Source organism: Hypomesus transpacificus, chromosome 1 (assembly GCF_021917145.1).
Source record: "Hypomesus transpacificus isolate Combined female chromosome 1, fHypTra1, whole genome shotgun sequence".
In the NCBI taxonomy this organism is placed as follows: domain Eukaryota; kingdom Metazoa; phylum Chordata; class Actinopteri; order Osmeriformes; family Osmeridae; genus Hypomesus; species Hypomesus transpacificus.
Window position 1 is genome coordinate 2,917,185 of NC_061060.1, and position 17,644 is coordinate 2,934,828.

The 17,644-nt window shown below is 43.5% G+C and overlaps 4 protein-coding genes across 4 annotated transcripts; 2 read left to right on the forward strand and 2 right to left on the reverse strand.

The window, feature by feature from the left end:
* Positions 1-13: 13 nt before the first annotated feature.
* Positions 14-6,427, forward strand: nudt6 (nudix (nucleoside diphosphate linked moiety X)-type motif 6). The gene is made up of 5 exons (XM_047019849.1): positions 14-495; positions 625-828; positions 3,274-3,329; positions 5,021-5,075; positions 5,606-6,427. Exons 1-5 carry the CDS (start codon positions 237-239, stop codon positions 5,971-5,973), a joined length of 942 nt encoding a protein of 313 aa, XP_046875805.1. The 5' UTR covers positions 14-236; the 3' UTR covers positions 5,974-6,427.
* Positions 6,428-6,600: 173 nt separating this feature from the next.
* Positions 6,601-10,526, reverse strand: fgf2 (fibroblast growth factor 2). Its single transcript, XM_047019872.1, has 3 exons — positions 9,913-10,526; positions 8,442-8,545; positions 6,601-6,965 (listed from the first exon to the last, which is right to left on the reverse strand). Exons 1-3 carry the CDS (start codon positions 10,088-10,090, stop codon positions 6,780-6,782), a joined length of 468 nt encoding a protein of 155 aa, XP_046875828.1. The 5' UTR covers positions 10,091-10,526; the 3' UTR covers positions 6,601-6,779.
* Positions 10,527-10,669: 143 nt separating this feature from the next.
* On the reverse strand, positions 10,670-14,155 carry bbs12 (Bardet-Biedl syndrome 12). Its single transcript, XM_047019839.1, has 2 exons — positions 13,946-14,155; positions 10,670-13,799 (listed from the first exon to the last, which is right to left on the reverse strand). The coding sequence occupies exons 1-2, from the start codon at positions 13,976-13,978 to the stop codon at positions 11,889-11,891; spliced, it is 1,944 nt and encodes a 647-aa protein (XP_046875795.1). The 5' UTR covers positions 13,979-14,155; the 3' UTR covers positions 10,670-11,888.
* Positions 14,156-14,349: 194 nt separating this feature from the next.
* Positions 14,350-16,673, forward strand: cetn4 (centrin 4). Its single transcript, XM_047019859.1, has 5 exons — positions 14,350-14,463; positions 15,021-15,176; positions 15,338-15,466; positions 15,739-15,876; positions 16,409-16,673. Exons 1-5 carry the CDS (start codon positions 14,461-14,463, stop codon positions 16,496-16,498), a joined length of 516 nt encoding a protein of 171 aa, XP_046875815.1. The 5' UTR covers positions 14,350-14,460; the 3' UTR covers positions 16,499-16,673.
* Positions 16,674-17,644: the final 971 nt, after the last annotated feature.

The window sequence follows — 17,644 nt, forward strand, 5'->3', positions numbered from 1 at the left end:
GTCGGTTAAGGTTTAATAAGTTGGTTACAGTTGATACCAATAAAGCAATGTCGAAGTATTGCAGTAAACAACCAAAGTATTTGCATGTTATAGCTACATATGTTGCACCGCAAAACAGAAACTTTATGTACAACTGGGTATTACGATATTATACAACATTTGAGAGGTGACTGTTTACGCAACTCATAGTGGACCGGCAAAAGAACAGGAACAGATTTGACCATACATTTTATACCATGGCAGCCCTCAGTTGTAAACTTTTACCTTTGATAAGAAGCAATCTCTCCAACAAGACCATTTGCCTTGCACACACTGTGCCCATCAGTACGGTTCGTACATTCAAATGTGTCCCGAGACTCTTGCAACTGCAGAGCGAGCAGGGGTCAAATGTACTGTCAGGGAAAGTGGACAGATTCGGCGGAGTGACAGTCAACCTGGGTGACAGTGGTTTCCCCTCAGATATCAACGAAAGTGTTTTTAGTAACTTACTTCAAGGTTTGTTATAAACGTAACCAACAAATGTTGAAGTTCTGCCCCAGAACTTCTGCTCCAGATTCATTGTACTGTCTTAACTGAAAACAGCTTCATAATAACGAATGACTTGTAGATCTGTGTTTTCCGTAGAATCCTTGGCACATTGGAAGGCAGAAGGGCGGATAGCGGTGTGGCTGCACGTGCCCATATCGTTGGGCAGGTGCGCAGCGGCAGCGTCGGTACATGGGTTCACGTACCACCACGCCAGACACGACCGAGCCGTCCTGGCCTTGTGGTTAACCGACGGGGAGAGCCGTTTACCGGGATTCGCAACTCATCAGATTGGAGTGGCAGGTACCAGAATGTGTCTCTCCCTCCTTATTTAGATGGCAGTCTGAACTGAGGTCCATGCTTAGTTAATGAACTGCCGGTGATGGGTTCCTGAATGCCCGGTAAACGGCGTTGCCCAACGCGAATGGCTCCCCTTGAACGTCTGTGTATTTTAGGGTGCATTGCCTAATTCTAGTGATCATACAGTATTATGCTGACAGCATAGTGTAGATCGTAGTAAACCAGGTGTGAGGGAACATTTCCGTATCTCAACGTTCGGGTTTGTGTTCAAGGGGTCTTCACACGTGACCTACATGGTAAAATATTCTCCGCTGCTAATCAGCTGATGCCGGTATTTTACAGTCAGCTGCAACAGGCGATGACAGCGTCAGCCACCAGGGGGCAGCCTGCCCGTACAGGACCATCTCTCAGGAGGATGAGAACATGTCGGAGCATGTTTGGAAATAATCTTTTTTGATTGCCCCAAAGTTCAAAAGGGTCTATCTACTTTAAGAGCATTGCAAAAGTGAACTTTGGCAGCTTTGATACCCCCCCCCCCTCCAAAAAAAAAGAAAAAGAATAATTATGCAATTTTCTAGTATGTAGAACAATACACAGTATTTATTTTGATTATGTTTCAAGTTTGGACATGAGTTTGTGAGTTATGTCCTCCTTTTGAGCAACTAAATTCTTCAGTGCGTAGGAGGGGGAGCTGACAGAACCGTTAACAATTACAGATTTCCAGTAACAATGACCATTCCAAGGCAGTGTTGGCTAATTAGCCTCCCCCATCAGAACACCCACACAGTGACTCCTATCTAGGTAGCTCATTGGTAGAGCATGTGACTGCAGATCAAGAGGTCGCAGGTTGAAACTAAATGGCCAATTGTTATTATAGACCAGGCAACTACAGCTGCTGTTTCATCAGCAAACCACGGCCTGAACTCTGGCGAGAGAGCCAACAGCTGTGTAGTATGTGACCCGCAAGTCCCCTTCGTTGATTATTTGTGGATTCCTACTCCCCATCTCAGGCCAGGCCAGAACTCTGCCTTTGAGGAAGCTGGGGTTTTTTTCTTCTCCACGCCGCCAGGCTAGTTAATGATAGCCTCCCCGTCTGGGCCTGGCGTGAGGAATGACATCAATTTCCACATGGAGGGCCAAGTCCCTGGTTTAGACGACCCATCCCTCAGCACACATCTGTAGGATTCATTGGAGGAGGTTGATGTCCCCGCTTCCTCTCCTCCCAGCCTGTCAACACAGACACACGGCTCAGTCTCAACCTCCTGGGAAACGGTGACAGTCAAACCATGACACACGACTCTAGCAGTGAAGAGTATAATACATAGTACTGTGATGGTCAATATTATACACAGTACTCGGATAGTCAATATTATACACAGTACTGTGATGGTCAGTAGGATTATACACAGTACTGTGATGGTCAATATTATACACAGTACTCGGATAGTCAATATTATACACAGTACTCTGATAGTCAATATTATACACAGTACTCTGATAGTCAATATTATACACAGTACTCTGATAGTCAATATTATACCCAGTACTCTGATAGTCTATAGTAGTATACACGGTACTCTGATAGTCAATATTATACACAGTACTCTCAGCAGTGGTATATACAGGACTATATCTCCAGCCAGTTTCATGTGTTCTGAGGGGAATAGAGGAGGCTTTATGACTTGAAAGCATCATAGTACAACGCAACACTCAAGAAAAGACGACGCAAACTATTCAAATCAGCCAACTCAAATGGACTGTTTTATGGACGTTTTCTTAAACTGCGAGGGTAGCTATCCTCAGAGATGGGTGGGAGAGCCACAGGGATGAGTTTGGGATGTTCTTCAGAGTTACCGTAGCGGGGGAGGATGTTTGTAGTTGGCCAGGCCAGCCCCAGGCCTCCACCACTCCACATGGGTCAGTTTAATGAAACCTTTCATGTCGTCTCCAGCCCAGTCATTACTCCTGCAAGTGAGTGCCAGCTGGACTGAAGGAAAGTTCTGGACATTTTCGTTACGGTTACATTTGATCCATTTAGCAGTTTGTGACATACAAATAGTGCACATGGAAAGCACAGGAAAAGATTAGGGATCAGAAGTGTGCAGTTCTAATAGTGTACCGGTGGACAAAGGCAAGGAACTGCCTGTGTCCCCTAGCCTCCTTGCCAAGTTCCTTCAGTCAGTTCAATTCAGAAACTCTGTTGTCCTTGAGGTTTGACAGAACATTATCTTTGGCTGTGAACATCAAAAGAACTAGGCTGAACGGTTTAAAGCTACACAGAAAGATACTATAGGACAGCTAGTGATGAATGAAGGATATATGATGATTTATGAAACTCTAGCTGGCTCTCTGGAACTATTGAATACTTTTTGTAGAAATGCCATGAATTGTTGTTGTTGTGTTTGCGATTGTTGATTTGTAAGAAATTGTTCTTGTTGATTCATTCAGGAGCTGTTGTTGATGAGTCAAATGGGAAGGTCCTCGTGGTTCAAGACAAAAACAAGGTACATTACATTTACATTTAGTAGACGCTCTTATCCAGAGCGACTTACAGTAAGTACAGGGACATTCTCCCCGAGGCAAGTAGGGTGAAGTGCCTTGCCCAAGGACACAACGTCATGTGCACCGACCGGGAATCGAACTGGCAACCTTCAGATTACTAGCCCGATGCTCTACCCGCTCAGCCACCTGACTCCCTGGTAAGGTACAGCTGTTAAAGATAAACCACACAAAAAGATTACAACTACAGCATAAAACTAAATCACATCTCCAGTTGATCTCACTATGCTCCTTAATTGAAGTATCCAAGGAACTTATCAACCTATCAATACAGTAGAAGGGGAATAGCTGTTTCTTTTACCTCGCCAGAACATTTTTGTCATTAAAAAACAACATATATTTCCCTTCATATTTTTTACATTCCAGTTTGTTGACAGGGCCTAGATATTTACCTTGGCTTGTGTTGCATCTCCTGGACGTGTCTCATTCCTACGTATTACGTTACCTAAGATAACCTCAAGTCAACATGCCTAACCCCTGCTTGTGAGGTTCTTTATGCACCAGAAAACATCCCATAAAAGACCACATCTGTACGCACATAGGTACAAATACTACTTATAATTCGTCCCCTGTAGTGTTCCTTGTTATTTAGTGTATATATATATATATAATGTTTAGTGACACAAAACTCAATGAAACAACCCCAGCATGTTTTTAAATGATGGTAGTTTGAGATACTAAGCAGCCGGTAACTTGAGATGATAATAACACGGTCATTGCCTCCGACAAGGGCCTGTTCGGTGGTGGGGGGGAGGACGTGTTTTATCTCCCTCCTTCCTCTCCTCCCCTCATTTACTGTAAGGCTCCGGCCCACTAAACTCTGCCTGGCCCAGACTCAGCACAGTCAGGCTGGCCGAGATGAGCTTCCTGGAAGTGATCCCCTGAATGCCATCGCTGCTGCTGTGAGGGGGGGGGGGGGGGCACTAGACGGGGGAAGGGTAGAGCACATCAGTCTGTGTTGAAGTAGATTTGTCTGCGATGATTATGTATTTGATATTGATACACTTGAATGGAAAGCAGTATTTGATACAGATTTAATTGGAGTAAATCTGTTTTAGATGCTGATGGGAATGTGATGTAGAGCTATAAAGAAGAAAAAAAAAATATGTGAAGGACTGCCATGCGGTCATTACTGGTAATCAGTAATTAAAGACATGATTAACCACACAAACAACACATTTTTGGGGGGATATTTATTTTCTTCTAACTTTCCAAGCCTTGTACAAATGTATACATTAACATAGCGCTTTCTAGTTTACTGTAAGGTCTATAAAATATAGAAAAGTTTTATAATAAATCCATCAAGTAACTAAAATAAAAGTACGCTTTATAACAACTATTATATAATTTAACCAGCAGCGATTTGTATTTAAATATAAATGAGTGGTGAAATGTTTTGTGTAATCAGTAGACACAAAGTTATTTTTGTATATTCTTGAATATTCAATAATAAAAGCAATCACATCAAATTGAAAGAATTAAATCATTATAATGCAAACTTAAGAGCTGAGCATGTTTCACATCAAAATTCCGCTTTGAATATCACATGTAGCCTATAAACTGCATGAACTGGCAAAGTAAAACTACAATTTTAAATTAAAAACCATCATAACAAAAATTCTTATTTTTCTTTCAGACGAAAAATGCATGGAAGTTTCCTGGAGGTCTGTCTGAGCCAGGAGAAAACATTGGTAAGTTTAAGATACAAGACATAAGAAAGACTGTATATTACTTGCATGTATATAAACTGTTCACCATATTTCCCTTACTGGCATGTTCAAACTGTCAAACTTGAGAAGACATATAGCACTGTACCGGTTGTTACTAATATACCTACAATGTCTAAGGAAGTTTTTCATGTTCATAAACTCACTTCAAATTAACAGAAATGTTTCCCTTGTCTTACAAGTTTAGCATCTTTCTCCTTTTTTCAAAACAGACTTTGAAACATACAAAAAGCAGCTTTAAAGTGTTATAGTATACACAACATATTTCAGAAATAAATCAAATTAGCTATTTATTAATAAAGGCACTAAAATATTTCACGATCATTTAGAGTAGAGGACAACCACATTTGCTTTGCGTTAAGAATAACTGAAAGAAAACACGGTCGAGTTTTCTTCATAATTAACACTTGTTAACATATCTGATACAGTACAAGAATGCGTAAAAGCCTGCTTTTTCTGTTACATTTCTGAAAACAAACATCCACATGTGCTAGGTACCACAGCAGTGCGTGAGGTGTTTGAAGAGACAGGGGTCCACTCCGAATTCAAATCCCTCCTAAGCATCCGGCAGCAACACAACCACCCTGGAGCGTTCGGCATGTCAGACATGTATGTGATCTGCCGACTCAGCCCTCTGTCCTACAACATCCACTTCTGCACGCAGGAGTGCTTGCGTTGTGAGTGGCTGGACCTGTCAGAGCTGGCCAAGACCGACGCCACCACGCCCATCACGTCGCGCTTGGCCAGGCTGCTGCTCCACGGACTGCGGCAGGGCTTCCATCACATCGACCTCACCATGGAGGAGTTGCCAGCCGTTTACTCTGGGGTGTTTTACCAGCTCTACCACCGCCAGCTGCCCTAGGAACTCAGGCCTTAGCCCAGGAACTCAGACCCTAGCCCTGGGACTCAGGCCCTAGCCATGCCCCTGACTCCGGTCCTCCTAGCCTCTAGCGCGTCAATGCTAATTGCACCGATGTGAACTTGATTAGCACATAGATGCTAACCACACTCTCACTCTAAGTGCTTTTTTTGGTCTGGACTATGTATACTGTGAGTGAGTCACACACTGGTTCTCATAAACTGTTACAAAAGATTGTACTGATGATCTTTGTTTTGTTTTTTGGTACAAACAAGAAGTTAAATTTCTCTGTTGTAAACTAGGAAGGAGAATACATTGGGCCATATACAATCATTCTTGTGCATTTATGAAATAAGTATGCGGAGGTGAGATATAATAATAAACCCAAAATACTGTTGTGCCGAAATGCATTACAGAAACAGTAGAGTACAATGGTGTGATCTTCCCTTTCATGAAAGACATTAAAGATGTTATCAAGTACTGCAGTCTGTGACATTCACCTTAATTTCCATTTTCTGGTCTTGTTCACCCTTTCTACTTGCTGTTATTTCATACTTTCGGGTCATTGTGACCCACTGTCGTGGTGCAAAAGGTGGGTCACAATGACCCGAAGGCAGCACAAGGGTTAAAAAATATAAAGGAAAAAAACAAAAAACAAACTCAGATTCAATAAAGCAGCCATCGTTAAACTCACATTATGTACTGTTTCGGTGATGATTTCTAAAGACATCTATCACGACGGATGAGGGTATAGTCACAGTCGTTCCAGCGCAAACCTTCTTTAACGCTCCCTGCGATGACTCCTGGGATCAGAACTTGGCAGACATGGGGAGGAAGAGGATTGCTTTCTGTCCAGGGCTGGTTTTGGATCCTGACTTAAACTGTCCGTTGCGGTTCAAGGCCACGTACATCTCGGGGTACTTCCTGGAGCGATAGGTGTTATAGTTGTTGCTCTCAAGCCTCTCGGTGAAGTAGCACTCATCCGTAGGACGTCTCTGAGGGGAAAACATAACATCCTGGTCAAACAAGTGGTTCATGTTGTAGATACAGTACATCTCGTTTTCTATTCCCTTGCTTGTATGTACAGTTAGGCCTACTGTGCAAAAGTCTTAGGAACACAATCATTTTTACATGACTTCTGTCCTAAATCATATTTTTTTGTCTTCTGTATTTGTGTGGCAGTATAACAGTACAATGTTGAGAACGTGATGTGTTTAGTCTTCATTTCCTAAATGCATTTTTGCTCAACTTTTTGGTTTTTGTGCCTAAGACTTGCGAACAGTGCTGGTAGTTCTCTCCTGAGGTTCTGGAAGTGAGGCTCCTTGGTGGTGAAACTCTTTTTGATGTTGGAATATGAGATCATTTTGCAATACTGACATTTTATGGATTTATCGATTTTATGATCACCCTGTTAAACACCTCATGCAACAGTGCAGCCAACAGTTTCGACGAGTCCATACCAGTAGGAACTGTCTCAACTAATGAAGATATGTGTACCAGGTTAAGAAAGACCTGCTAATTTAATTTCAGTCTAAGAATCCATGAACCCCAGGAAACTGCTTCCCCATGATTTAAAAACGACCAGCATTGCTTTTATCGGGACGGCATGCGTTGATATTTTCAGGCCATGAGCAAGAAGTCAAGCCCTCGCCTCGTCCATGTGGGAGACTTGATGACATCAGTTCCATCTGGCTCAAATCTCTCTGTTGCTAGGGGCGACACGGGTGCAGTGCTCACATCCTGTCAGACAAGAAGGTCTGTTGTCTCCTCAACACTGGTTACCTATGAAGCACCACAGAGCCTAAAACACATGCCTGGAATCTCCCATAACTCTCCTTAAACTCAGAGTCTAAAGGACTAACTCCAGTAAAACTAACACAACAAGACCAAACAAGTCCACTTACTGAACACCTCTTGTCTAAGAGACACTGGGTTCTATCCCTGAAACGCCAAAACGTAGGGAACTACAGGACTACAGGGGAAACGTGTTAAGTATTTTAAAGGAGCTGACATTTCAGTATCTCTTAAATTTGGTGTTTACAAAGCGGTCTACGGGTGTCCTAGTATTCACATATATTACATTTCACATGTTATCCATTTACTCAGAAGTAGTAAATAAAGTACTTTACAGTGTTGGTTAAAACTATTTAAGCCAGGTTGACCACATCAGTGAAGACACCATGTGGGTCATAACCCTGCTTGCCCTCAGGGTGTCTGCTCGTTTCAACAGGAGGAAGCACTGCTTGGAGTTCACAAGTGGTGGAGTACCACTATAAAACCACATCAGGCCCTCACCACACACACCCTTAAGGCCACCCCTGCATCTCACTCAAACTGAGGGTTGAGTTTAGACCTGTCATTATGGCCTCAATGATTAGACATGAGAAATGTGATTCAAATGTACATCATCGGTATCATCTGTTTGTGTCTATTCGTAGTGACGGTATTGACATGGGTTTAAGGTGACTCACGGCTCCGAACAGTCTCCCGGACGAGTTCATGGCCAGGTAGCGGTTGGCTGAGACTCCTTTGATCACCACCTCCCCCACTGATATCGCCTGGAGTTGAAGCTTGACTGAGGAGAAGGAAACAATATGGCGGTTGTCATTTAAAATCACATTACAGAGATGTAAAGTATACGAAACCACCTAGACTGGCACTGATGCTGTTTTCTTTAAAAGAGGAGAGTGAATGGATTTCTGGTTTATTGTAGTATTTACATTTCTGAAAGCAGATAAACCACTGAAGAGACAAGAGCTGTTCAAAGCTCCCAAATTGTTATTGATAAAGATTCATGGTTTTCTTTATAAAAGTCATTTCTTTGAAACGTTTGCAGTTGGACTTCATGTGCCAACTTACCATTTTTCAGTTAAAGCCAAAAAAACAACTGCCCCTGGCAACAGGACATTGTAAGGATAGGTAAGCCAGGATAATAAAAAGGTTATTGTCATGGATACAACACATATTCTGCCCTGAGCAAATACACAATATCTCTTTGTTATAAGAGTATATTGTTCAGATTGTTCATCCTGGATTTCACAGTTACTATAACTTTATTTTAATAGTCTCTTCTCTGTTTAGTACAAAAATTCTCAAGACTGGATATATAATTGTTACAGGTTTATTGACATCTTCCTCCACACAACTGGAAAGGCCTACATTTTCTTGTAAATCATATAAAATGGAAAACTGATTGCGCGTTACTACATCAGCTTTTGAAAGACAGCTCATCTCTTGTTTCAGGGATTACCAGTCGATTACTTGTGATATAAGATGGACAGCTGAATGCACCTGTTCAGAGTCCCATCCGCTCACATAGTGATCTTTAGTATCCCCCCACCCCCAATTAGCCCCTCTCTTTCCCCTCTAAACTGCTACGTGACAGACATACTTCAAGAAACAATTTGTTCATGCGGACTTGGTGGCCTCAACTTCAAGGACAGACATTTCTCTTTCCTTTACAGGCACCACAAAACGTTCTCTCTTCCCACACAGTGTCATTCTCACTTCGTTTGGTGAAAAATGTCAGCCGATGTTGTTTTTTATCTGTAATCTTGTTTGTGTTTTTTTGTGAGAAGTTTTTCCACTTAGATAAAAGTGACTTTCAGGAACACAGGTATATTTACCGAAAGTGTTTTTTCCCTGTCATGGTGATTTTCAGATCTACTCTTTCAATCAGTGGGCAGTTACATGTCATGGCATATACAGACCCAACAGTAACTTTTAAATGAAACTTACGTTAAAACACATCAAGGTTTCTGGAATGTTTAAAAACGCAAAAAACAAAATCACTCGTCAACGTCTATAAACGTTCAGTAGGAAAATTCACAAACAACAATCCTCTGTGATTCAACTCATCGTGCCTCCCTTGTTGCATTTTTTAAGTATAAAGAGGTCTTGTGTGCCCTCCCTGCAACGTGAGGAGGGCCTGGGATTACTTACTGTGGGGGTCGTTCTTCTCCCGGATACCATCCACCCTCCCGTCAGAGTTAATCCTCAAGAAGTAGCCTCCGTTTTTACAGTACAGCCTCTTGGGATCTTTAAAGTTTCCTGGGGGAAAGCCACTGCTACCGCCGTCATCAGGAGTGGAAGGAAGTGTGGTGATCTCGCCCGTGGCCATGTCCTCCTCTCTCTCTCTCTCTCTCCCTCTCCCGCTGGCCAGATTCGAAGCAGGAGCTCGGCTGGTCTCCCACTAGCGGTCTCTCCCTCCTCCTCGTGTTCACAGCTCCCCGAGCCTGATTCCGCTTAACCCCAGGGTCGGGCAGTGTGGCTCAAACCCCCCCTTCTCCACCAGCATACCTTCTGTTCCCCCGGAGCAACTAGGAAGCCCAGTGTCGTGGGATCCAGGAAACTCAAGATGCCCAGAGTCTGAAGCTCCCTGGCTGCTCAGCCTTTTGTGAAGAGAGGTATAGGAGACACACCGCCAGTGTGCGTTTCTCCCTTTATCCTTCTCTCCTTCCCCTCTTGAAATATTTACAGCTGGATAGGATCTGTGGAGGCTTCCCCCGTGGGCCTCAGTTCGCATGCGCCCTCCGAACACTCTCTCTCTTTTCTCTCTCTCTCGCACACAAGCCCACTTTGACGTCCTACCTTGCCCTGCCAAGTGGCTGAGTACAGGCAGAGAGGGGAGGGTAAGGAAGGGGCTTACTAACAGAACTGCGTCACAGAGACCCTTGTGCAAGCTGGGAAAGCAGCAGCTGACTGGCAACGTTTACAGACAGGATCACTTGGTCGTTCATTCATGTAAGCCAGTGATTAACAGAGCATACAAAAGATGTGAAAAAAGAACAAAAACCCTGGCAGGCGTGAATGATTGAGTGACATAGAACTCAGACTGCACCAAAATTTAGTTTGGCATGAATTTAGGCTCTGAGTGTTTGGTGGAACACGGAGTGGGCTGGGCCACCGTGCAGACACACAGAAATCATTCAGGTCTTAACCTGAACTTCCAAATGTGTCAACAAGTTAGTTGTGCCATTTTCTGTCTCATTTTTATGTGCCAACCAACCCCTCCACCCACAACTGTGACATTTCGGTTGAAGTTGAAGACTGTTTTCCAATGCAAAGGACGGACATATAGGTGATTGCTGTGAAGCGCCTTTGTTTTGATACGGCTGATGGAAACATAAACTCACATTTAACTTTAATGAATTCCTGGAGAAAAGACAAATATATATTCAAATACAGCTTCAAGGGCCTGATGAGAAACGTTGATAGTTTGAACTTTTCGGATGTGAATCAGACGTGACACAAACATGAACTGTCTAGAGAAGTTCCTTGTCTGTAAACCTTTCCTTGTGTCAAACAGGAAAGAGACAGTCATGAGGCCATCTCTGGCTAGCAAGAGATCTTTAACAATATCAAACGTCACGATTTAGAAACCAACGTAAAGAACAAAAAAGGAAGCTAACGATCTAGAACATTAGACACAATTTCTCCAGGAGCTTGTAACCATTCCTTTTCATCCCCCGTTAGGAAATAACCTGTTAGGAAGGCGCCGCTGATGAATCTCCTCGGTAGAAAGAAAACATCACATTTTCACAGTTTATCTTTGCAACATGTAACCTTGACTAATAGATCAAATACTTTAAGCTTGTGAACTTGTGCGACTGAGACGGAATTGTATTGAGGTCTGTATGTCAAATTACATGCCTGAACATGGTAAACCACTGGGCATACAAGGTTGCTGATGAGAAACCACTGGCAAGAATAAGTCTGGTATTGTTTGTCTCCCCCTGGTGGTCATGTCCCACTTAGAAAACATACTGTAAGAACAGTAAAAGATAACAAATGCAAAATCAGTCATAAGGAACAGTCATACTTATAGTAGTGTTTTAAAACACTTAAAAAAGTGTTTTATTTTTTTTACTGTGAGCACACACACACACAACTGTTTCCTGATGTACTTGAAACAAACATCAAAGTGTCATGATATTTTCCTCTCCTGGTTCAGGCTCCATGCCTGTGATGATCTCCGTGTCTGTTAGGAGCACGAGGAGAACCAGATCCAGGGCTCTCCTCCACGCCTCCATCTTCACCCTGTAGTTATCATAGATCTTCCCTGCTGGTCCGTCACCAAGCACATGGGAGGAACCCAGTCTTACCCCAGCGGGATCGCACTGAGGAGCTTCCAAACATCCATCCAGACGTTGAAGTCGATTACGGATCGCAGTCCATGCCTCCATTTTGGAGCACTGTCCGCCGTTTGCCATTACGGTAGATGTAAAGTCCATCAAACCGTCTGCCATGAGTTGAAGCACAGTATCACTGTATGGGTTATCAGTAGCCTTGTCTTGTCTCTGTCCTCTGCGGACCTCAATGTGCTTGTGAAGGTGGTGGAGGCAGTGGACTTCTACCTCTCCAGCTCCGGGGAGCAGCTTTCTGTCTTCCAGGGCGTGGTGGAGACGATAGGCACAGCCCCAGAACTGGTCGTCCAGGGCCTGCAGCTTGGCAGGTACGTGGCTGGTGAGGATGGCTGTCACCAGCTTAGTGTGGTCGGCGGCCACGTTGACAGCCATCGATGTTTTGCCACCATTTTGACTGAAGTCTCTCCATGTGCTGACGCGAGCCCCGGTGCCCACGCAGTATCTGCTCAGCTGCGTGGCGTAAGAGACAGCGACGGCTCCTGTCGTTTCTGCAAAGTCTTTCAAAATGGCCGGCTTCATCCTCTCGATTACGAGGACGGAATGTTCCGTACACTGCTGAGACATTTTTTCATTCACTACCCCGTGGACTAACACCAGATTCACATCTAATGTCAATAGTATTGTCAAAACTTTGTCTATCCACTCGTCTTCTTTGCCGCGACCAGTTACGTCCAGCTCGTGAGACACAAGTCTGACGTTTGCCGGCTTGGTGAAGCCGAGATGATGGTAGCTTTCACCGAGATCTCCGTTAATCAAAGCAACATTCAGCCTCTGTCTTTGCAGAACACGAACCAGGGAAGCTTGCTCGTCAGATAGCTGGACGACACAGCCAAGCTGAACACACGTGCAGTCTTCTGACAAGCCAGATAGGGTACACGTTATCAGCTTGTTTACATCAAACACTCCACGGCAACCAACACTTCCTGTGTTCTCTGACTGCATCCTGCTGGCCTCAACCACCAACTTCATGATCTCACTCCCATGACTCACACCCGGAGCGAGATGACTGATGTCAACATCTTTAGGATCCGGTGAAGGGGTTAACGGCACTCTTATGCTGTTCTCAGGCTCATCTGAACAGAAATGCCTGCTGTGAGTCAGTTTTATTTTCCTTTGTTTCCTGTTGAGCAACATCCCAGTCCTGGGATGTTCTGGCGGTGAGGAGGAGGGAGCCAGGGCAGCTGTCTGCGATGGGTCGACCTTTGAACCTCGCGGGCCTAGCGTGACGCTGTCTGGTGCCTCCAGCCCAGCTAAGGCACACACAGCATCCTCTACGGACACACTGCTTCTCCCACAGGCGTCCAGACACACCTCCAGACCCTCAGACATGGCGGAGACGATGTGTGGAACGGCCACGTCTCTGTGGAGGCATTCCAGCGCTGCACTGCCCCAGGCACCGGCGAGGAACAGCAGGCACCCTGTCCCAGTGTGGTAGACCTTCTGGTGGGACCGGAGAGTCTCGCTGACCAGCTGGCTCACGGAGCAGCTCAGGTCTAAGTGCTGCAGGAGGCGAAAACAAGAACACACCAACACGGAGTCGCCACTCTCGTCGTCGTGAATGAACTTGTGTCTCTTGTCGGGGCCCAGAAATGAATGGGCAAGGGTTGAAAGGGCGGTGAGCTTTTGAAGTCCAATGTGACGTTTTTGGTTTATGATTGTACTCCCTGACATGGTGTGTGTCTCCTGAAGTATAGAGAGACATGTTGGAAATTAGATGCAAGTCACATTAAGCTCGCTAGAAAACACACTGACAATAACAGATTATCACATGAAAAAAGTCAAAGTAAGTTCGGGCACTTGATTTAAAGCAAACTGCACAAGATGAGTACCTGTTCTGCAACCCTGGTGAAGACTGATAGCATGTAACTAGTTAGCCGCTAGCTAGCTACGGCAGTAGTTGCAGGTACATGCTATCGTGTATATGTGCAAACTACGGACGTGGAAGTCAAACTATAACATTACAGAGGCAACTGAGTATAAACTCACCCTAAATGGTGTTGCTGTCCCAGGTTTACGAGTTCCCCTTGATCCTGTTATTAACTTGCACAAAACAGCGCGCGCTCTAGTTGGCCCGCTTGTTGCTAGGAGACGTGGTGAGGCCCAAATGGAAATCAGAAGCCAGTTATATCCCGCCTACCTACGTTTCTGATTGGTGTCGTCGGTGAATTTCGGTCTCGTCGTTTGGTTATGCGGATTTTCTATTGCACCAATTCTGTGTCGTTTATAGTATCCTCTTACAGATACGCCCATTACACTTAGCTACAGCATTGTTTACACCTGCAGAGCTAGCTGACTTGATCTCGTCAAAGCGTCTTCACTGACAATTCTGTTATTTTGGTTGACAATGGTAAGTAAAAGCATGTGTTCGACTAAATGTGATCATTTAACAAGCATTCAATGGCAGCTCAAGTTAACCTTTTCAGCGAGCTTTTTAGCTATTTGAAGCCGGGAGCCACGTTAAGTTGCTGATTTGCTTTCATGTACCACACTGTTACTATGGAGCTAGAGCTACTGCTCTCCAGAACGTCCGCATAACTACTAGAGCTAGCCTAGCTAGCGTTCCCCATCGGAGCACTGTACAACGTTAGACTAAGTAGCTCGGCTATATCAACCCATCAAGGTTTTTGCATCAAGTGGCATTTTAATGCAACTAAAACAAAATGTATCTCACTAAAATAGACATCCTAAAATATTTATCTTGAATGCCAGGCTGGCAAACATGAAAATTATAGTATAGCTAGTCACCGGTACAGTACCATGCTGCAAAGTAAGATATACTAGCTATTGTAGGAGCAGTACAGTAATCTGTCATCATACTGTATGATTAATAATACCCCCCTCCCGCATGCCGCATCCCTCTTGCCCCTTACCGCTACCCCACATTGTCTTGTAATTGTTTCACAGGCTTCCGGTTACCGAAAACCCACTGCTACAGCTCACAACAAGAAAAAGTCCGGTCCTAAGCCGGATTTGACGGAGGAACAAAAACAGGAGATCAGGGAAGCGTTCGATCTGTTCGACACGGATGGTTCAGGCACCATTGACGTGAAGGAACTTAAGGTAAGTTACCATGGCAACTAATAAACTAATGGTTGCCATGGTAACCTATAATGATGGAGTCTGTGTATCAACCTGCCGGAAACTTTGCACAGAGGTTGGCACAAGTTATGTCAGTAAAATAAATTGCATCCCTGTGCATATGTGACATCTGTCTCCTGTAGGTTGCCATGCGTGCTCTTGGCTTTGAACCGAAGAAAGAGGAGATAAAGAAGATGATCTCAGACATCGACAAGGAGGGCTCAGGAACCATTGACTTTAACGACTTCCTCAGTATGATGACTCAGAAAATGGTGTGTTTCTATTCTTGCTACAACTTAACTGAACAACATTCAGGTTGTTCAGTTAAGGTTTCAGCTGTGATGAGTAGTATGATAATGAATGAGTAGTATGATAATGAATGAATAGTATAATAATGTTTCAGACAGTTACTCTTTCTCCCTGTTGTGATGGATTACATTGACTCTATTTCGATGTTGGTTTCCTCATGTTATGTCAAATTCTCAGCCCATCCTCTCCCCATCATGTCATTAATCTCGTCACACAACTCTCCCTCGTCCACCAGAGTGAAAAGGATTCCAAAGAGGAGATCCTGAAAGCCTTCCGGTTGTTTGATGATGATGGCACAGGGAAAATCTCCTTTAAAAACCTGAAGAGAGTTGCCAAGGAGCTGGGTGAAAACTTGACGGATGAAGAGCTGCAAGTATGTTATTTTCACTATGGAATTCATACAGCACAGGGTTCCCATTGGTGGTCTTGGTACCACTGGATGTCACCGCTATAAAGAATATTACACAAACTGGGGATAGGTATACTACAGCTGAACGGTAGAGCATTTTCAAGAGGTTGCAAGTTCAAATCCCACTCTTTACGTTGCTTCTTTTCAAAAATGAAAAAGTTACAAAGTGGATGTAAACATTTAGAACACATTGGCTTCTACACGGATCAGTCATTCATCTTTGCTGTAGAATTATGAATTCAAATCGGCAGTAGGGAACAGTTGTGTGGGGCGATCAACAGATGCGATCACACAGAGTTGTACAGTAGGGGGATCTGATCCCCTGATCATCAAGGCTGTCATGCAACTGCTCACATCACTCCCACTTGCTGATACATGGACACATTCAACTGTTGTGTTCAGTGTGTTTGAATGTGTGTTGGCTTCAGTATGGATGTTAGTATCACTATGATTCTATAGCTACGTAACTATAGATGGTCTTTCTTTCTTTTTAAAGGAAATGATAGATGAAGCAGACAGAGATGGGGATGGTGAAATTAATGAGCAGGAGTTTCTCAGAATAATGAAGAAGACCAGCCTGTACTGAAGTGTTAACCTCTGGAAAGTCCTCTTCAAGATCTCTCAAGGGTGCTTTATAATGTAGCTTTTAGGTCTTATGTATTTCTCATGACCCTTTGGAATGTAAATTATTTTTAACAAAGCTAAACTTGTTTTTTTTATATATATATTTGAAACATGAAATAAACTGAGGATTCTGTCGATTTTTTACATTCATTTTCACAATGCAATTCCCCCGACATATGGTTACAGTACACTCCATAAGATCCCTGAATTCTGTTTGGTTCCCCCTTGTGACAAATCAGTAAATGGCCAACAAAAGGTTGACCTGACAAAGCGAATGCTCAAAAACTATGCAACAACCTAAAGTGATATTGGATCATTTTCAGAGGTGGAAGGGTGAACCCTTTGAAAAGAAGTCCAATAAAAATGTATTAAATCCTTTTAATGTTCACTTTAATGTAACATTTTAGTTACAAAGATGAGTAGAGGTTGCCTTGCCACCTGAGTGAGACAGCTGGTGACTTGCATGAGTAAGCTACTTTCTGATAACTTATCATATGGGGGGAAATGACTGACTTGGGCTCAAGATGAGTAACTGTCAGTAAAAGTGATTTTTCACTTTTGCTTTTAAAGAATAAAAAAAAAAAACAATGGCCAAAAACTGTATTTATATCCCCTCTTCAGTCTATGATTGGATATATTAACCATTTTGCTTGTGTGCATTCAAGACTTATCTCAATCTAATCCATTCCGCTCTACAAATAAACAGGATATAGGTACTGACGTGTCGTTCCGAGGGTTTTCGATGACGATTATTTTGTGGATACCTTCTGTTTTTGTGAAAGCAGCACTATAACCTGTCTCAGTGTGGGAGCTTCAGATGGAAAATGTGAATAGAAAACCTAATTGTGTTCTTCACAAATAAGTCCCATGTGACATGATCAATCCGTACAAAGTAGATTTGCTTGGGCCCAAATGCCTACATGCTGGAACGTAATTCCCTTTCAAATGAATTGCAGTGTATCGTTGGATGCCACTTTCTCTAACTAGACGTGAAACCAGCCAACTGAATTTTTTTATTAAAGGTAAAATATTTCACAGCAGGTCAATATCTCCACGACTCGTAACAATCCACTCTCCCTGACATAACTAGGCAAGTTGCCATTCAAGA